At 43.1% G+C, this 15148-nt stretch overlaps 1 protein-coding gene across 7 annotated transcripts in view; it reads left to right on the top strand.

The window, feature by feature from the left end:
* The window catches only part of MTCL1 (microtubule crosslinking factor 1), a 101956-nt gene that overhangs the window by 46693 nt on the left and 40115 nt on the right, over positions 1 to 15148 (top strand). For 5 of the 7 annotated variants that reach the window (XM_079300115.1, XM_079300118.1, XM_079300112.1 and 2 more), the window contains exons 4-6: positions 7553 to 7612; positions 9631 to 9708; positions 13476 to 14801. In XM_079300115.1, coding sequence (XP_079156241.1) covers positions 7553 to 7612; positions 9631 to 9708; positions 13476 to 14801 — 1464 coding nt within the window. The remainder of the gene's footprint in view (positions 1 to 7552; positions 7613 to 9630; positions 9709 to 13475; positions 14802 to 15148) is intronic. The other 2 variants (XM_079300113.1, XM_079300114.1) reach the window with 2 other exon arrangements.

The following is a 15148-nucleotide window of genomic DNA, read 5'->3' as shown; positions in this document are numbered from 1 at the left end:
AGAAAAAATTTCCTTTCCATTCTCAATGTAAAGAACAACCCTGTGGCTGTTGATCTGTTAATTTAGATAGCACAGGTGTTGTGCAGTTGTGAATATTTTTCTCTGCAAAAAGACTTCCAAAAGTCTTTTTCTAGATTCTATAAAATCTGCTCTTTAGGCCCATACCTTGAATACTACAGAGATTGCAGAGCTGTCTGTTTTCTCCCTCTCCCAGTTCTGTAAATTGTTTCACTAACCTCCTGACCTGGGATGGGCTTGCAGCTTTGCTGAGCTCCTCTCCTCTCTTTTATCAGCACTGTCCAAATCATGTCTAACTCTGCTTTATCCCATAACTGTCAAACTCTCCAGTTTGTTCCTCCAGACCTCTGAAGCCTATCCTGATGATGGGACTGCCAACTATGTAGTATTACTTGCTAAAAGGTCTTGGTGGAGAGAATTAGCAGACTCTACCTCTGCAGCTGCACAGCAGGTGTCTATTCCCTGTGTATATACTGCTTACTTACTCTTCTTCTGGAAAAAAATCCCAACCAAACAGCATTTATGCTTCTAATAGGTTTGCTGTGCTACAGGGTGTGCAGTGACCAGCAATAAATGCTCTCATACTATCCTCCTTTGGAAATGCAAACTCCCAATCCCATCTCTGAGCACTGCCTGGCCTGCAGTCCCATTCAGTAAAGCATTCTGGGGAAGCATTTTTTCGTGGAAAGCAAGCAGGAAGGAAAATCTACCTCTGTTTTCAGGCAGTTTTCATTTAGCACTGAGTGATGCAGATGATGCCAAGCAGTGTGAGGTGGATGGTGGATGGCAGGGCAGGTATGCCAGGGTGGCTTCTAGCAGCTCAGGCTACTGCAGTAAGAGTCATCACAAGAGAAAAGAGGAAGGCTTTAAAAAGTTTGTATAAGTTGTTTCATCATTTCAGTGAGTTTTGCACCCCCTGTTTGGTCCAGAGGGGTGGAGAAGGGAGCCCAAAGTGGCAGTGCTGGCCAAGGGGCTGGCTGGGTGCCTGCCCTCACAGTGAGAGGCTGTGTTTTCCTCTGGTCTACAAGCACCAGGCGTGTGTCTTTCCATAGGGTTTCATGGCTGATGCTGAGCCCCATTCCTGCTGCCAAGTGGTTTCAGGGTAGGTCTGTTTCTGTGTGTACACAGTGCCCAGCCTATTTTTCACGGGCTGTCTGCTAGGGGATTACACTAACGAGGTAATTAGAGGGCTCGGGCAGTGTCAGCGCTGCACATACCACTCCTATTAAGCCTGGCTCTTCCACAGGCTCTTTCCCAAAGGGGTGCAGGCTGACACGGCTCCCCTTTGCAGGCTGGTGCTCTGTCACTGCAGCTCAGCTGACTAGAGGAATTTGGGGTGCTGTTCCTGCCTCCTGTGCCAGTGGGGAGGAGGAGATGGGTGATCCTTGGGATGGTTACCATGGGCATTAGAGGCATAATGTGATGGGAGATGGGGCAGCAGCCCATCCACATGGATGCTGCTCCTGCCTGGCAGGACTGTGAGGGATGTGGTGCCAGTGGTTTCCTCCTTAGGCTCAGGTGGTGCCAGGGGAGAGGATTAGCACATGTGCCTGTGGTGTGGGGTTAAGGAACGGGCACAGTGTGCAGAGCTCACATCCAATAGCTGCACAAGTGGAAGGATCAGTAGGCTCAGAGGGAGGTGTTTGCCCCTGGCACATCAGTGTTACTCTACTGGCATAGCAGGAGGGGAAAAGCAGCACTCTCTGCAATCATCTGCCTGGCTTCTTTCTGGTTTCCTTCACCTGAATTAGGACTCCCCATAAGAAAAAAGTCTGGTCTCAGAATGCTGTACTTTTCCTTATGCACTGTGACAAATGTAATGTAATTAACATATTTCATATCTAAAATGGAACAGACAGGGACTTAAAAATATATTTTAATAAATTTAATGAGTTATTAGGAAATGTTTGGGCAGAAGAACTGTGTAAGACAGTAATATTAATGGTTAGGATCTCAGCTGTCTATTGCAGGATTTATTTTATTATATTGATAACAATTATTATAACGCTGGACTATATCCTTCACCAATTGTTTCTGTAATTACTTAGTAATTATTTTATTAACAAGAATTATTATATTGGTTCTGGTCCCCATATCAGCCTCCACTGACCAAATATTAAGTGAGATGTTGTGTCGTGAGCTGAACACAGAGGCAGCCCAGCTGTCCCCCATCCTCCCAAGAGCTGCTGTCTAACCTTCCAGGGCTTCAGACAGCAGGTGCAACCCTGCTGCTTCCCTCCCCAGCATGCTCCCAGACCTGTCACACCACATTATTTGTAAACACCAGGGCTGCTAATATCACAGTCTGCATGTGAAGGGCACCAGGAAGCCACATGAGACAGACAGTGTGGTGTGTTCACAGTGAGAGGCAAAAGAAAGAGGCTCCTATTCATAAGCTTAGCACAATAGAGTAATGCAGCGTTAGGGAAATTTAAGCTGGCACTGAAAGCTAGTGTGCTTCGCTGCTCTTTTACTCAAGGGATGCCTTTTATCCTGAACTGTAATGCTTATGATATTTCAGACATAGCTTGCTTTGCTAGGTCATGTGAATGATGAATATCACGAGTATTTAGAGGTTTCTAGTAAATGAATCTCACACAGGAATGAATGGAGATACTGATCGCTTGCGTCAAGCCCAGCTTTATCAGGGCTTGGTGAGATATCTTTTTCAAGGGCCTACATCAATTGAAAAGCAATTAGAATTTTGTTGTACTTTCCAATTCCATTAACCATCCTGTAGATATGTACAAGAGTTCACAATGAAAAAGCTGCACTTTCACTGCGCAGCTGTTGAAATACAGAAGAGTGGGGTGGCAGCAAAGCAAATCTTCAGTCTAATACTTGGGACTTAGAGATACTTCAGGCCTCAAGAAAGAATGGAAAGTCACCCTGTCCTACCTTAAAGAAGGGATATTATTATAGAGATGGGAAATGCTTTTTTCCCAAGTGGGCAGGTAACAGTAAAGGACTGTGTGAAAGCTGAAATCTGCCACTTCTAAAGAAACAGGTCCAGGTCATTGTCCAGGTTGTGAGTTTTACTTCTTAGAAGAATTTATTCATCACTGATTTAGAGTGGCAGACCTCTGCACAAAGGGGTTTTTTTAACTTTATCTGCAAGACTGAACAAATAGGGATAGCTCTAAAACAGTGAGATGAAGGAGAATCATGCATGTCCTCAGTGTCAGAGTCTGGCAAGTCCAAACCTGCAAAAAGTCAAGAGGCATACAGCCTACAGTAGCCAGCAGAGCTTCATTTGTGGGGTTGGGGTTTGCTGGAGAAGGAACATGGAGATCCCATCCTTCTTCATCTCCTGACAGAATCTTCTTATGCAGTCCTGCACAGTGCCTGGAAAACGCTCGCAGTGAAATGTTCCTGATTAGTGGTGCAGTTAATGAACACAGGTTTACATCTCTTGGGGATAAATCCACCCTCTGACCATCTGTTAACAAGAGGATCTGGTTTTCTTCTGATTCATATAGATGCCAAGCAGAATTACCTTCATTTAAATCACTGGTGTTTCTTGGACAGTAAGTGCTATGAAAAAGGTCAGTCCATTGGCAAGATCTCTTGAGGAGTCATATTCTGTGGGGCAGAGAATATGGCTCTTTGAATGGTTTGTTCATTCTTCATCATGAGAGGCCCCAACAGCTAGCAAGAATTTAGCTCTTGTTATAAATTGCTACTGTGCAGCTCTGAAGCTGTTTGCCTTGTAATTACTGGTAATCTGCAAGTGGTCTGCTTCACCTACTGCTGGATTTGGAGCAAGTGGATTCAGTCACTTGTGCATAATTTTTTAAAATACTGTCAGGTCTCACAGGCAGTGTCTTCTAATGAATGCAAATGAAAATTGTGATTATCCATTTCAAAGCAATTGGTAGCAGGCCATCATTGGCACAGAACGTTATTTATACAGCTCATAAGTGCCAGTGATGCTGATGCTTAATTCCTCACACATCACAGTAATAGAAACTGGCTTCAGGGCTGGACTTTCCAATCCAGCCTCTCTGTTTTTCAGTTGCAGGCATTGTCAATCCAGTTCCTGACTACTGGATTTTACAGGTTCAGTTTGATGCACATATGATAGCAAGCCCACGCTTGCCTGCAGATGCCAGACTGCCACCCAAATTACTTGCTCCTCTCAGCAGCAGTGAATAAAGTGACAGGATGGCAGCTCTTAGGGACTCTTGGTTCTCTCATTTTCCATATCCTTCTCTACCAACGCCTGTTCGCAGCTCTATTCTCATCCTGCTCTGCACTTGCTTCAGTATGAGAACTTAGAATCTATCATGTGTTTACATGTGCAATTCCTCCTAACTCAAACTTTATTTCCATATTTTGCTCAGCCTCCAATTCCAGTGCGTTGACTCCTGCTTGCTGTCCCTCACGTGGATTTCACTGCTCACTTTCACTGCTCAGTTTGCAGGACTCTTCTTTGACCTGTTAAAAATGGAATACACCAGAAGATGCAAGTCATCTCCTCCCATTCCTGCTGGGCTCCTAGGGAAAGTAAAAATAATTCTGTCTCCTCCTGCTGTTAATACTGTAATCCCTACATCCCATAACCTTTTGGGAAGTTTAACTTTTAAAACACTGAGACTCCATGTGTTTGGTCTCCTTGGTAGCCAGGATGTCCATCAACAAATAGCAGTGAAACGTAAATGCTTTCTTAAGAGATTCTGTTTATCAAAAGACTAATAAAATCTTATTTAACCATTATTTGAAAGACTTTTTGGTAGACAGCCAACCCTGGCTGGTCTCTTGAGTATAGAAAGTAGTATAGAAATGTTCCTTCTAGCATTAATTCATATCAGCTTCTGATGCCAATCTCCTGTACATCAAAGAGAAATGCTCATTTATTGGACCATTTTGCATTTTAAATAATTTAAGCTTGTGGCACATTCCCCTACTCTTAGCAGCAGCAGCCTTTGCCCTTAGTGCTGAAATGGAGGTATTTTCCTTGTTTTCATATAGGACTTAGGGGGTTATGACCAGGCAGTCCCTTGTTGCCATGCTTGTATTCAAGCCCTCCACTGATACATGTGGGGGAAGTTTCTCCCTGTAATCCACTGGCAGTCCCCAAAGGTAAATACTCCCATCCTTTTCTTACACTGAGGACAGACTCAGCCTAAGGTTAAGTCTCTGCCTTATGGAAATACAAAGCAGTCTCCCACCTGAGCACTGATTACAAAGTTGTTCTTAAGCAAATCCAAATGGAGCAGTGTGAAAATGCTTGAAATAGGACCTCATCTGGGGCAATATGTTACAAACCTGTTAGTCTGGATCTGTGAAATTCATTGTTTCAGTGAAGAGTGGAGCTTACAGTTTCCAAAGCCAGATTGCTACCTACCTGTTTCTCAGCCTGTGATCCATGTTGTCTACCTAAGTTTAAATTCCTTTCCCCTTGTTTTCCAAGTATTATCCCCTACTACACAGCAAAATCTTTATTATTATAACTTGTGCACCATAATCCATGTGTTTATATCCCCAAGCTTCTCAGGCTTGTTGTGTCTAAGTGTAACCTTTTGCCTATAGGTAAGGAAGGCCAAAGTTTTTTAGCATTTTCATTTCTAGCATGATGAGTAGCTGCTTCCTGCAACTAAGCATTGAGACCTCTACAGAAATTGATAGCCTCATCCCTGACTCTAAGAGCTTACAAATTAAATGTAGTATCCAGACAGCCTGATTTCACTCAAGTTGTTTTTGCTTGAAGCCACATGGAAAATAGGTGAATGTGAGGACCATGTCTATGTCCCATCTCTCTTCAATCAGAATAACCCCTCTTGCATGCCAGGGAGTGATGCTGCTAACTAGTGATTGCTTTCAGTTACATATCTGCTTCCAAAATAACACCACATTTAAAAAAACAAACAAAAATGAGAGAGAAAGCAGTAACTGTTTATCCTGTCTAAGCTTGTGTAACAGGTCTTCATATGGTGATTTTAGTGTTTAAAGCCCTTTTTTATTGAACTGTTTCAGTATCCAGAAAAAGACATTTCTCTTACTGAGCTTCATTAGTTATAGGAAATCACTGGATTAAAGTAGAGAGCAGATTAGCAAAAATAAACTGTAGTATGTCTTGGGCATATGGTGCTGTGTATGAATGGGTTTTAACTACTTATCTGTGTATAACAAAGAGTAGAAGGAGAGATTTGTCTTAGTGTGCAATAGCTATAATGAGCAGTAGCTGCATAGCTGAACAGGCAGAAACCACAAAGCCAGGGAAAGCTGTTGGTTCAGATTTGGATGTGGTGTGTCTGCTGGTCCCCGAGCTCACATCATGTTTTCCACCAGCTCATGGTTGGGCATGAGACTGGGCTTTGCTAAGTGACAGGATGCCTCTCCCTCCTTTCCCTTCCTGTTTGCTGGGCTCATGTGTTGCAGTGCTGGCTTAGTGTGGGTTACAGAGACTGGGATTTAGTCCATCTGACCTGGAGCAGGCGCTGGTCCCGGGACACTGCTCCATCACATGGACCAGAGGAGGAGGGCAGCCCGTGCTGCCAACTGTGGGCAACCCATGACAGCCCAGGCTTTACCCTCAGCTAGAAACTGTCCTCCACAGAGCAGATATAAACAGAAGGAAAAAACAAAAGAGGCCAGAATATCGGGGTGATCTGGGCACAGACAGAGTGACATGGCCTGCTTGGAATTCAAATTCTGCAGTTTCCAGCTTTCTGCTTTTTTTTTTATCTGATACCTTTTGATCCCCTCTGATACCTCAATCTAAAAAGTGTGAAATTTATGCCTTTTCTAAATAGGCCCAGCTCACACTGGTTTGGAAAGCAGTCCTGACACACAAGTAAATATTGGTAACATCCTGATGATGCTCTACCTCTCATTTGTCAGGAAAACTCTGATTTCCCACTTGGGAAATGAGAAGTTTCTCAGTAAAACAGTGATGATGACATCATTTCCATGTCTTAAAAATATTTACTCATAAAGTGATATAAAGATTTGCAAAACAAATCAAATCTGGCTTATAAAGTAAATTTAAAAATACCTGGAGATTTATCTGGTCTTTATCTGGGCTACTCAGTATGTTTGCTAGCATGGATTTACAAATAATACTATGCCACACAGCTTAAATGTACATATCCTTGCCTATTTTTGGGGGGGTTGCTTTCCTCCGAAGTTTCACAATGTGTTTCACATTGACTGTGAGTAAGATTCTTGGACTTATGCCCTGGATTAATCAAATATGAATCATTGCCCCATGCAAAAGAAAGTTTAGCCAAAAATTGTGGTGGTCCAAGAAGAGAAGGAGGGATGTTCTGCCCCTCTGTGAAGTTTTAACTAATTTTATTCCTTTTTTTGGTGGGAATTTTAGGCATTAAAAAATACACTGAGAAGGACCTGATCATCTTGTTCTTTTAAGGATTACTATGAAAAATAAAATCCAGCTGTTCAGGAGAGTATTCTTTCTTTCTTTCTTTTTCTTTCTTTCTCTCTCCTAAATTAATTATATAGTGGTAAAACCTGCCAAACTTGCAGGCTGTGTATTTAGCTTATCAATAACACAGCGTTGCTTCTGTTGCAGAGTTCCCTGAAGAGAAGAGGCAGCAGAGAAATCCACAAAGAAAAAAAGACATTTACCCAGGTACAGTTTCCATGAACATGCAACTTTGAGCAAAATCACATGATACAACTCAAAATTTATTTTTATGGGTTTTGACAGTGCCATCAGGTATATTAACTCAAGTGCAATTAGACCTTAATCTACTGAGACCTCCCAGAGATAATGTAGAAGCAATTTAGGACAAAAGTGCAATGTCTAAACTGTGCAGCTTCTCAGGCACATTGTGCTTGTACTCATTGATTCAGGCTGCAGTTTTCTACAAGAAGAGCAAATCACCTTGCTTCCCAAATTGGATTGCAGCTTGGGGACTGACTCAGTTTATACACTGTGCCAAAGATTCTGGTGCTAATGAGTGTCTGGGCAGGGATGCAGTTCACACTCTCAGCGACACCTCGTGAGCTCTGGTGCAGCAGGGTTTGATATCCCTGATGCTGCAGGAACTTGTGCTCCCCAAAGCTGAGGTACCACAGAGAGCCTAAGATGCCCACTCAGTGTGTCTTTGGACACAGGTTTTAATGGAATCTCTTTGGGCAGTCCTTCTCAGGAAAGCAGACTGCCTGGTTTCCTCTGCTTTTTGTGCTGACTGTAGGAGTTAAAGCTTTTCCCAGCAGCCTCACAGTTGCTGTTTATAGCCAGAGAGATGGGGATAGTATTTCACCTCACCGGGAAAGGAGCCAGGAGAGCCATTGTGCCTTCATTAGAGAAGGGATGCACTTCCCCTGCTGCCCCCTTGGCAGGCTCAGTGTACACAGCCCAGACCTATGGGTTGTCTAGTCTTAAAACCCATTGATTTGTAATAGAAACCAAAATAAATCACGACAATATGCTGAACTTGAGGGGGCTAGGGCTGGCAGCTGAGTGGGCATACTGGGGGACTGGCCACTGGCCAGGGCACTTCAGTGTGCCTTCCCAGGACACAGCAGACTGAGTGTCCTTGCCAAGATGACACAAGCATGGCTTAATCATACCTTAAAATGGGACACTTGCTATGGAGAAGTATTTAAGTTGTCAGTCAGGTCAGGTTTTTCTGCAAGTATGTAAAATATATGGATGAAATATATACACATGCCCACACACAGGCAAATTACAGATGAAGCTACATGAAGGCACAGGGGTTTCTGGGCAGAACTGTCCTTCCTTCCTGCATTCCTGGAAATACACAATTATGCGAAGACAGTAGATTTTTGTACTTGCTTCCTCTGCCCAAATCCAGGCATTAAGGGCAGCTACAGTTTGCTTTAAAAAAGCCTTAATAAGGATTTCACAAAATTAACTGGGTAACCAAGTGTGAGCTCAGCACCACTCACAGCAAAGGGAAGCGATCCCAGAAGACACACAAGGGGAAAAGCTTTTACCCTCTACACACACATCGTAAGTCTTGCAAGCAAAGGACTTGGGGTTGGAAATCAAAACCATTATCAGCATCAGGAGTGCATCAGCACTCTGCAAGGTGGCCATTCAGTTTTCTTCACCAATTCTTTGAGGTAGAACAGACCAAGAAATAAACTTATATACTAACACAGCCCAGTCTATATGTACATGTCCTGGCTTTCTCCCAATTCTGGGATATTACCCATAGCTGTCTCCAACCCCAAGCATCCATTCAGAGGTGCTTGCTGGTTGAGATCAGGGCACATCGCATCAAATGCCTGACCTGGTCAAACAGCTGCCAGGTCCTGGGCATGGCCCAAAGGGTTGATATAGACACAGATCAGGGGGTTCAAAATGCTGCTCTTCAGAGATAAATACCCTAAATACCTAGAATGAACACCCATTGTATGTTCTGTGGCTGAAAAGGCCCCAAACTTAGATTCTATGCATCCACATGCTTACAGGTATGTATAGCATGTGGCAAGACTGGTGTTTTTACTTGCTGCGAGCTCATCATGAAAATTAGCTGGAACTTCACACCTACCACAGGACACACTGAGTGAATAATACACACATGAAATTGATTGTCTTGAAGTTGTGTAAAAGCAGAATTCATAGTAGCACTCACCCACCTCTAGCAGTACTGAAGAAAAAAAGTTTTTATTCAGCAGAATTGCAAAATGGAGCTTCTTGGAAAATACCAGGCACCAGGCAAAACACAAAGAAAAGTGGTTCTCCAACGCAAGGTAGGAGTGCTGGCACTCAGCCAGATGCTTGGGTGCTGGTTGTACTGCCTTGTTGTCAGACTTGCAACCCCAAAATTGCTTACCAGTCTTCTGCCTGGCAGTTCCCTTGAGCTGGTGGTGGTGCTAGAGGAGATGGTGTTGGCCTCTATCTAGCTTTGTGTCTTCTTGCCAGAAAAGAAATATTGTATTGGGGAATTTTTGATCAGCTCTTCATTCTCATCACATCTCTCACACATTACACATTTATGTTGCATAATTAAGTTAATTTATTTCCTATACATTTCATTTCTTTATCTCCACATTCTACATTTGTCTAAATGAGACAGCAGACTCTGTTGGGAAGGATCTGATTTTTTTATCCATTAACATCCTTCTGAAGTGTCATGCAGAGCCATTATGCAATTGCATGCAAATTATCACCATCATAATCGTTAAGTCCCATTTGTCATTAATGATCTCTCAAAGTCCATGACTGCTGTTCCTTCTTTTCCTTCTATATGATTTGCCCTATGTACACATTCTAGGAAAGCATCCACACACTGGATGTTTAATACAGTCAGGAGGCCATTGCCCAGATTCAGCCCCTGGGATTTGAGCCTCTTGTTCCTCCAAAACCAAGGAAAGAATAATCTTATCCTTTTTTTAATTTTTTTTTTTTTTAATTTTTTTTCCCTCTCCTGTCTTTCATTCACGATTTAATTAATAATGAGCAATTCTTAATTTTGGTGATTTGGCCTCTCTTTAGTTTGCCTTTTATGTCAAAACTCTGCTTGCCTGTGTGAGTGTCTCACCCTCCTGCTGTTTCTACTTGGTTTCAACTGATCAAGAAATCAGTGATATTTCTGTACACAAAGTTTCAGAGGGACAAGTGCATGAAGGTTGGAGTCCTACCCTTCTGGCATGCTTAGATCTGGCTGATAAATCTCTCCTGGCCATTCTTTTCCTTTGGAAAAAATGCTGTCAGGGGAATGGGATGTTCCCTGGCAGGGAAGTGAGGAAGATCTAGAGCTTTCTCACCTTTCCAGACGGGATCCATATTTAGTAGGCAAGATTAACATCCATCAGCTTTGTTGTTTAGTATGAGGCTTGTGTGTGTTTAATGTAAAAAATCTGGCTTGTTTCAGCTCTTGCAAAAGAAAAAACTTGAAAATTTTATCCTTTAAAAAAAATAAAATTGATAAGACAAAACCTCGCAATAAATTAATACCATTAAAGGAATTAAAGGTGGTTTTGTCCTGCAATAATAACACACTAACTCCAGAGATGCATTGAGTCATGCAGTGATGCTGAGCAAAAGCATTGGGGCCCTGACCCTAAACCCATGTAAGCCTTTCCCTTTTCTTCCAAAGCTTCAAAGCTCTGAGTGTGCTGTCCTGAGTGTGGCTCAGTGCTGTTATTTGTGCTGTCTGAAAGGCAGTGGGTGTCTCTGGAGGTCCCCTGGCCCCAGGGTGGGAGTGTGCTCCCAGGCAGAGCAGAGGGATGGGCAGGCTGTCCCTTCCCTCAGGCATCTCTCCTGCTGCCTGCAGCTGGGGAGGTGCAAGGCACCAGCTACTGCCACAGACAGCCGGGCTCCTGAAGACAAAGGCAGACAAAAAGCTGGGTAAAGAATGCAGGATTACAAAGAGAGAATAAATAAAATGTCAGACCAGCTATTAACAGATAAATGAATAAATAACCGGAGTAACCATCCCACCTGTGGGCTCTGATGTGTGACACTGGTCTATCTGTAACTGTCCTTGTGGTCTTTGTATTTCCCTAAAAGCAAAACCCAGAGCTCTGGGGATAAACTGATTGACCACAATAGGAAAAAGAGAGGGAATGTGTTGCACAGCTCTGGTCAAAGATAATGCTTTAATCATACAGGCTTATCCAGCCAGAGCAACCAAAACTCAGGGTGACTCCAGCAGAGGCTGCATAGGATTTTGCCAGGTTTAATTTGCTTCTTAATTTGCACTTTTGAGTTAGAAAGAGAAAAGAAATATATAAATATATGGTGAAAAAAAGAAATGTGTATGCAGGGAGAAAATAGAGAGGAGAGGAAGTCCACCTTGTAGAGGCTCTGCTTCTAATCAATCATAAGTACCTTGCTTGAATTAATTTAAAACTTACATTTCTGATGCCAGAAACATGATGACCAAAATTTTAGTCAACCCATGAGCTGATTGCAGTTGTGTTTGGCTCTTGGTTATCAATGAAAGCCACATATTAACAGAAAATTTTACTATTTTTTATATTTTTCATGTTATTAACATGTAAGTTAACTTTTTTTTTTTCTATTTAGCATTTTAAAGTCACAAACTGCAGCAGGCAGCATCAATCAGAAAGCTGATTGGGTTCAGAAGTATTCCATTGATCACTTTTGTGCTTGCTCAGTTATTAACAGCAAAAATTAAGTCATAATTAGTTTTTATGTAAATAGAATGTGGCAAAATTAATCTAGGTAACATGGAAGACCAATATGCTAGGATGTGTGCTATAGAAATTAAATAATTTCCTCAGATTGCTGAGCCATAATTAGTTTTGTAATTTTTTTTTTCATAGCCTGATCTGGGTGAACAATTAAAGTCAGTCATGTTTTCCTCTGAATTTTGGTTTCCATTATTAGGAATTATAACAAAATGGTGCTTGTGAAAGATAACAGTGCTCCAGAGACCAAAATGAAGTTTCCATATATAATTGCACATATGTCCACATGGCCTACCAACAATGATAAAATCTGCTGTCTCAGGAGATCATCTTTCAAAGCCTGCCTTCCATTATACTGCTAATGCTGATAAATGTGTCTCTTTTGAGGCCAAGTGTCTGTATCTCCATGACAATTCATGAAAGTGATTCATGCAAAGAAATTGTTCACTGGCTTAGAATTTACTTAACCTTGTCTCTTATTGCAGCACAATACACACTGGAGTTCTCATCTGAGATGAGATGCAGTACTTTTTAATGCCCAACAAACACAAAAAACCCCAAACAGTCATTCAATACCCTGGTACTCATGAAAAATGCAGGTTTTCACATGGGATGGATTTGGATGTAAACACTGTTTAATGAATTTTCTTCTCTTTTTCACATGTTTGCACCTATCTCCCTTGTGAACAGTTGTTCATTCCAGAAACAGAGATCACAATCTGCTCTGTCCTAATAATAACAGCAGTAGAGACAACAGTGTGTTTCCTATTTGGAAAGCAAGTTAGGAACTTTGCCTGTTTCACAGCATTATGAGATCACAGTAATTAAAGTCTTCCCTTTTCAAGACAACCATGCAGTTCAGCACACCTTTGTTGTGCTTTCTAGCTGAAGGAGCCCAAAATTTGAGATTATGATGAGCAAGTTCATCTGAGTAGTGTTTGTTTCATGGTGCTTAAAGGGAACAAGCGTGTCATTAAAGGTAAATGGAACAAAAAGTAAATGGAACAAAAAGTGCCAGCAAATCATGGAACCTTTTCATTTGAGTCATTGTTTTCCACAGTTTTCTTAGCATTTGAGAAAAAAAACATTGTGCTGGCACTCTTGCACCACTGAACACTTGCACAGGCACACTTTTTTTTCCTCCCTCTTTAACTCAGGTCAAGCTGCTTTGCCAATTTAACCAAGACCAAGCCATGACACGTGTCAACTGTGTGGTTTGTGCAGCTCTGTCTGTGAATTGTTTGCATATATAACAGATACAGCTCAGAGGATGGGGGGGCAGAAATTTTGGAAAATAAGCTGCTGGCTGTGCTTCTATTGTAATATAATCTTGGGATGGGGGGGATGATTATTCTTGGCAGGAGGACAGTGCTGATTTGAAGTGCCAGCTCCAGTTTGCCAAAGAGGAGGCAGCGCTGATGCGTAAGAAGATGGCCAAACTGGGGAGGGAGAAGGACGAACTGGAGCAGGAGCTCCAGAAGTACAAGTCCATCTATGGAGACGTGGACAGTCCCCTGCCCACCGGGGAAGCAGGGGGCCCACCCAGCACCAGGGAGGCTGAGCTGAAGCTTCGGTTGAAGCTGGTGGAGGAGGAAGCCAACATTCTGGGCAGAAAAATAGTGGAACTGGAAGTGGAGAACAGGGGGATTAAAGCTGAGATGGAGGATATGAGGTGCCAGTACGAAAAAGAGTGTCTCAGCAGGGACCACATTTCAAGCATTCCTACCTCGCCCTACGGAGACTCTGTGGAGTCGGCCACAGAGCTACGCAGGCACCTGCAGTTTGTGGAAGAGGAAGCAGAGCTGCTGAGGAGGTCAATCTCTGAAATTGAGGATCACAACAAGCAGCTAACGAATGAGCTGAACAAATTCAAGTTCGAGCCGGGCCAGGAGCCTGGCTGGTTGGATGATGCAGCATCCAAGGGTGGTGGGACCTTGCAAGAGGAGCTGAAGTCAGCCAGGTCACAAATCAACGAGCTGAGTGGGAAAGTGATGAAGCTCCAGTACGAGAACAGGGTCCTGATGTCCAACGTCCAGCGTTATGACCTTGCCTCTCACCTGGGCCTGCGTACTTCTAGCCCCAGGGACAGCGACGCCGACAGTGATGCTGGCAAGAAGGAGAGTGACAGCGAGGATGGCCGCCCACCACAGCCAAAGAGAGAGGGGCCCATTGGGGGCGAGAGTGACTCTGAGGAAGTGTATGAGAAGACATCGGGATTTGGGAGCGGGAAGCCATCGGAAGTCAGCGACCTGTGCTCCACCGAGCTCATGAGAGTGAAAGAGGATACGGAGTCGTTGATTAACATCAAACGTGAGGCCGAGCGGCTTGAAAGGACAGTGGAGCGCCTTATCACCGACACGGACAGCTTGATTTACGATGCAAAGGTGCACATAACCAGCAGCCCATCTGCAGAGCAGGATTTCAGGAGTGGTGAGGAAAGGGGAGAAGATAAGCATGAACCAGAGCTTCTGGACACTGTCAACTCCAGGATGAAAGCTTTCCGGAAGGAACTTCAGACCTTCCTGGAAAAGGTTGATCACATTGGAGAGGGTCTTAAGGAGCAGATGGAGGACCTCTCCCCCCTTCCCCATCTCACAGAATCTTCCAGTTTCCTATCCACAATGACGTCCATGTCCCGAGATTCTCCCATTGGTAACCTGGGGAAGGAATTAATCACTGACTTCCAGGTAGGTCAACCTCTAATTTGCCTTCTTTCTCTTTACCGTTTCTCTTTCTTTCTGGCGATTGCTACCCTAGAGCTAATTTTCCTCACAGCTGCTTTGTTATGATTTCAGACCCGCAGTGTATTAAGTGTGTAATGTTAAACAAACACTTTATAAGTTTTTTTCTTTTATTTATTTGCACAACTCCTTTGATTCAGAGGCGGTTCCTCATGGCAAAAAGGCTAATCCATTGGTGTTAAAGAGATCTGTCTTCTTTTTGTCTGTAACAGCAGTGTTTCCCCATGAAAGAGGAGATTAATTAAAAAAAAAAAAAAAATCTGATGAATGTAAATTAGAAGCCTTGCTAAGAA

Source organism: Erithacus rubecula (assembly GCF_903797595.1).
Source record: "Erithacus rubecula genome assembly, chromosome: 3".
Lineage (NCBI taxonomy): Eukaryota > Metazoa > Chordata > Aves > Passeriformes > Muscicapidae > Erithacus > Erithacus rubecula.
This window is presented reverse-complemented; position numbering and strand designations above follow the sequence as displayed.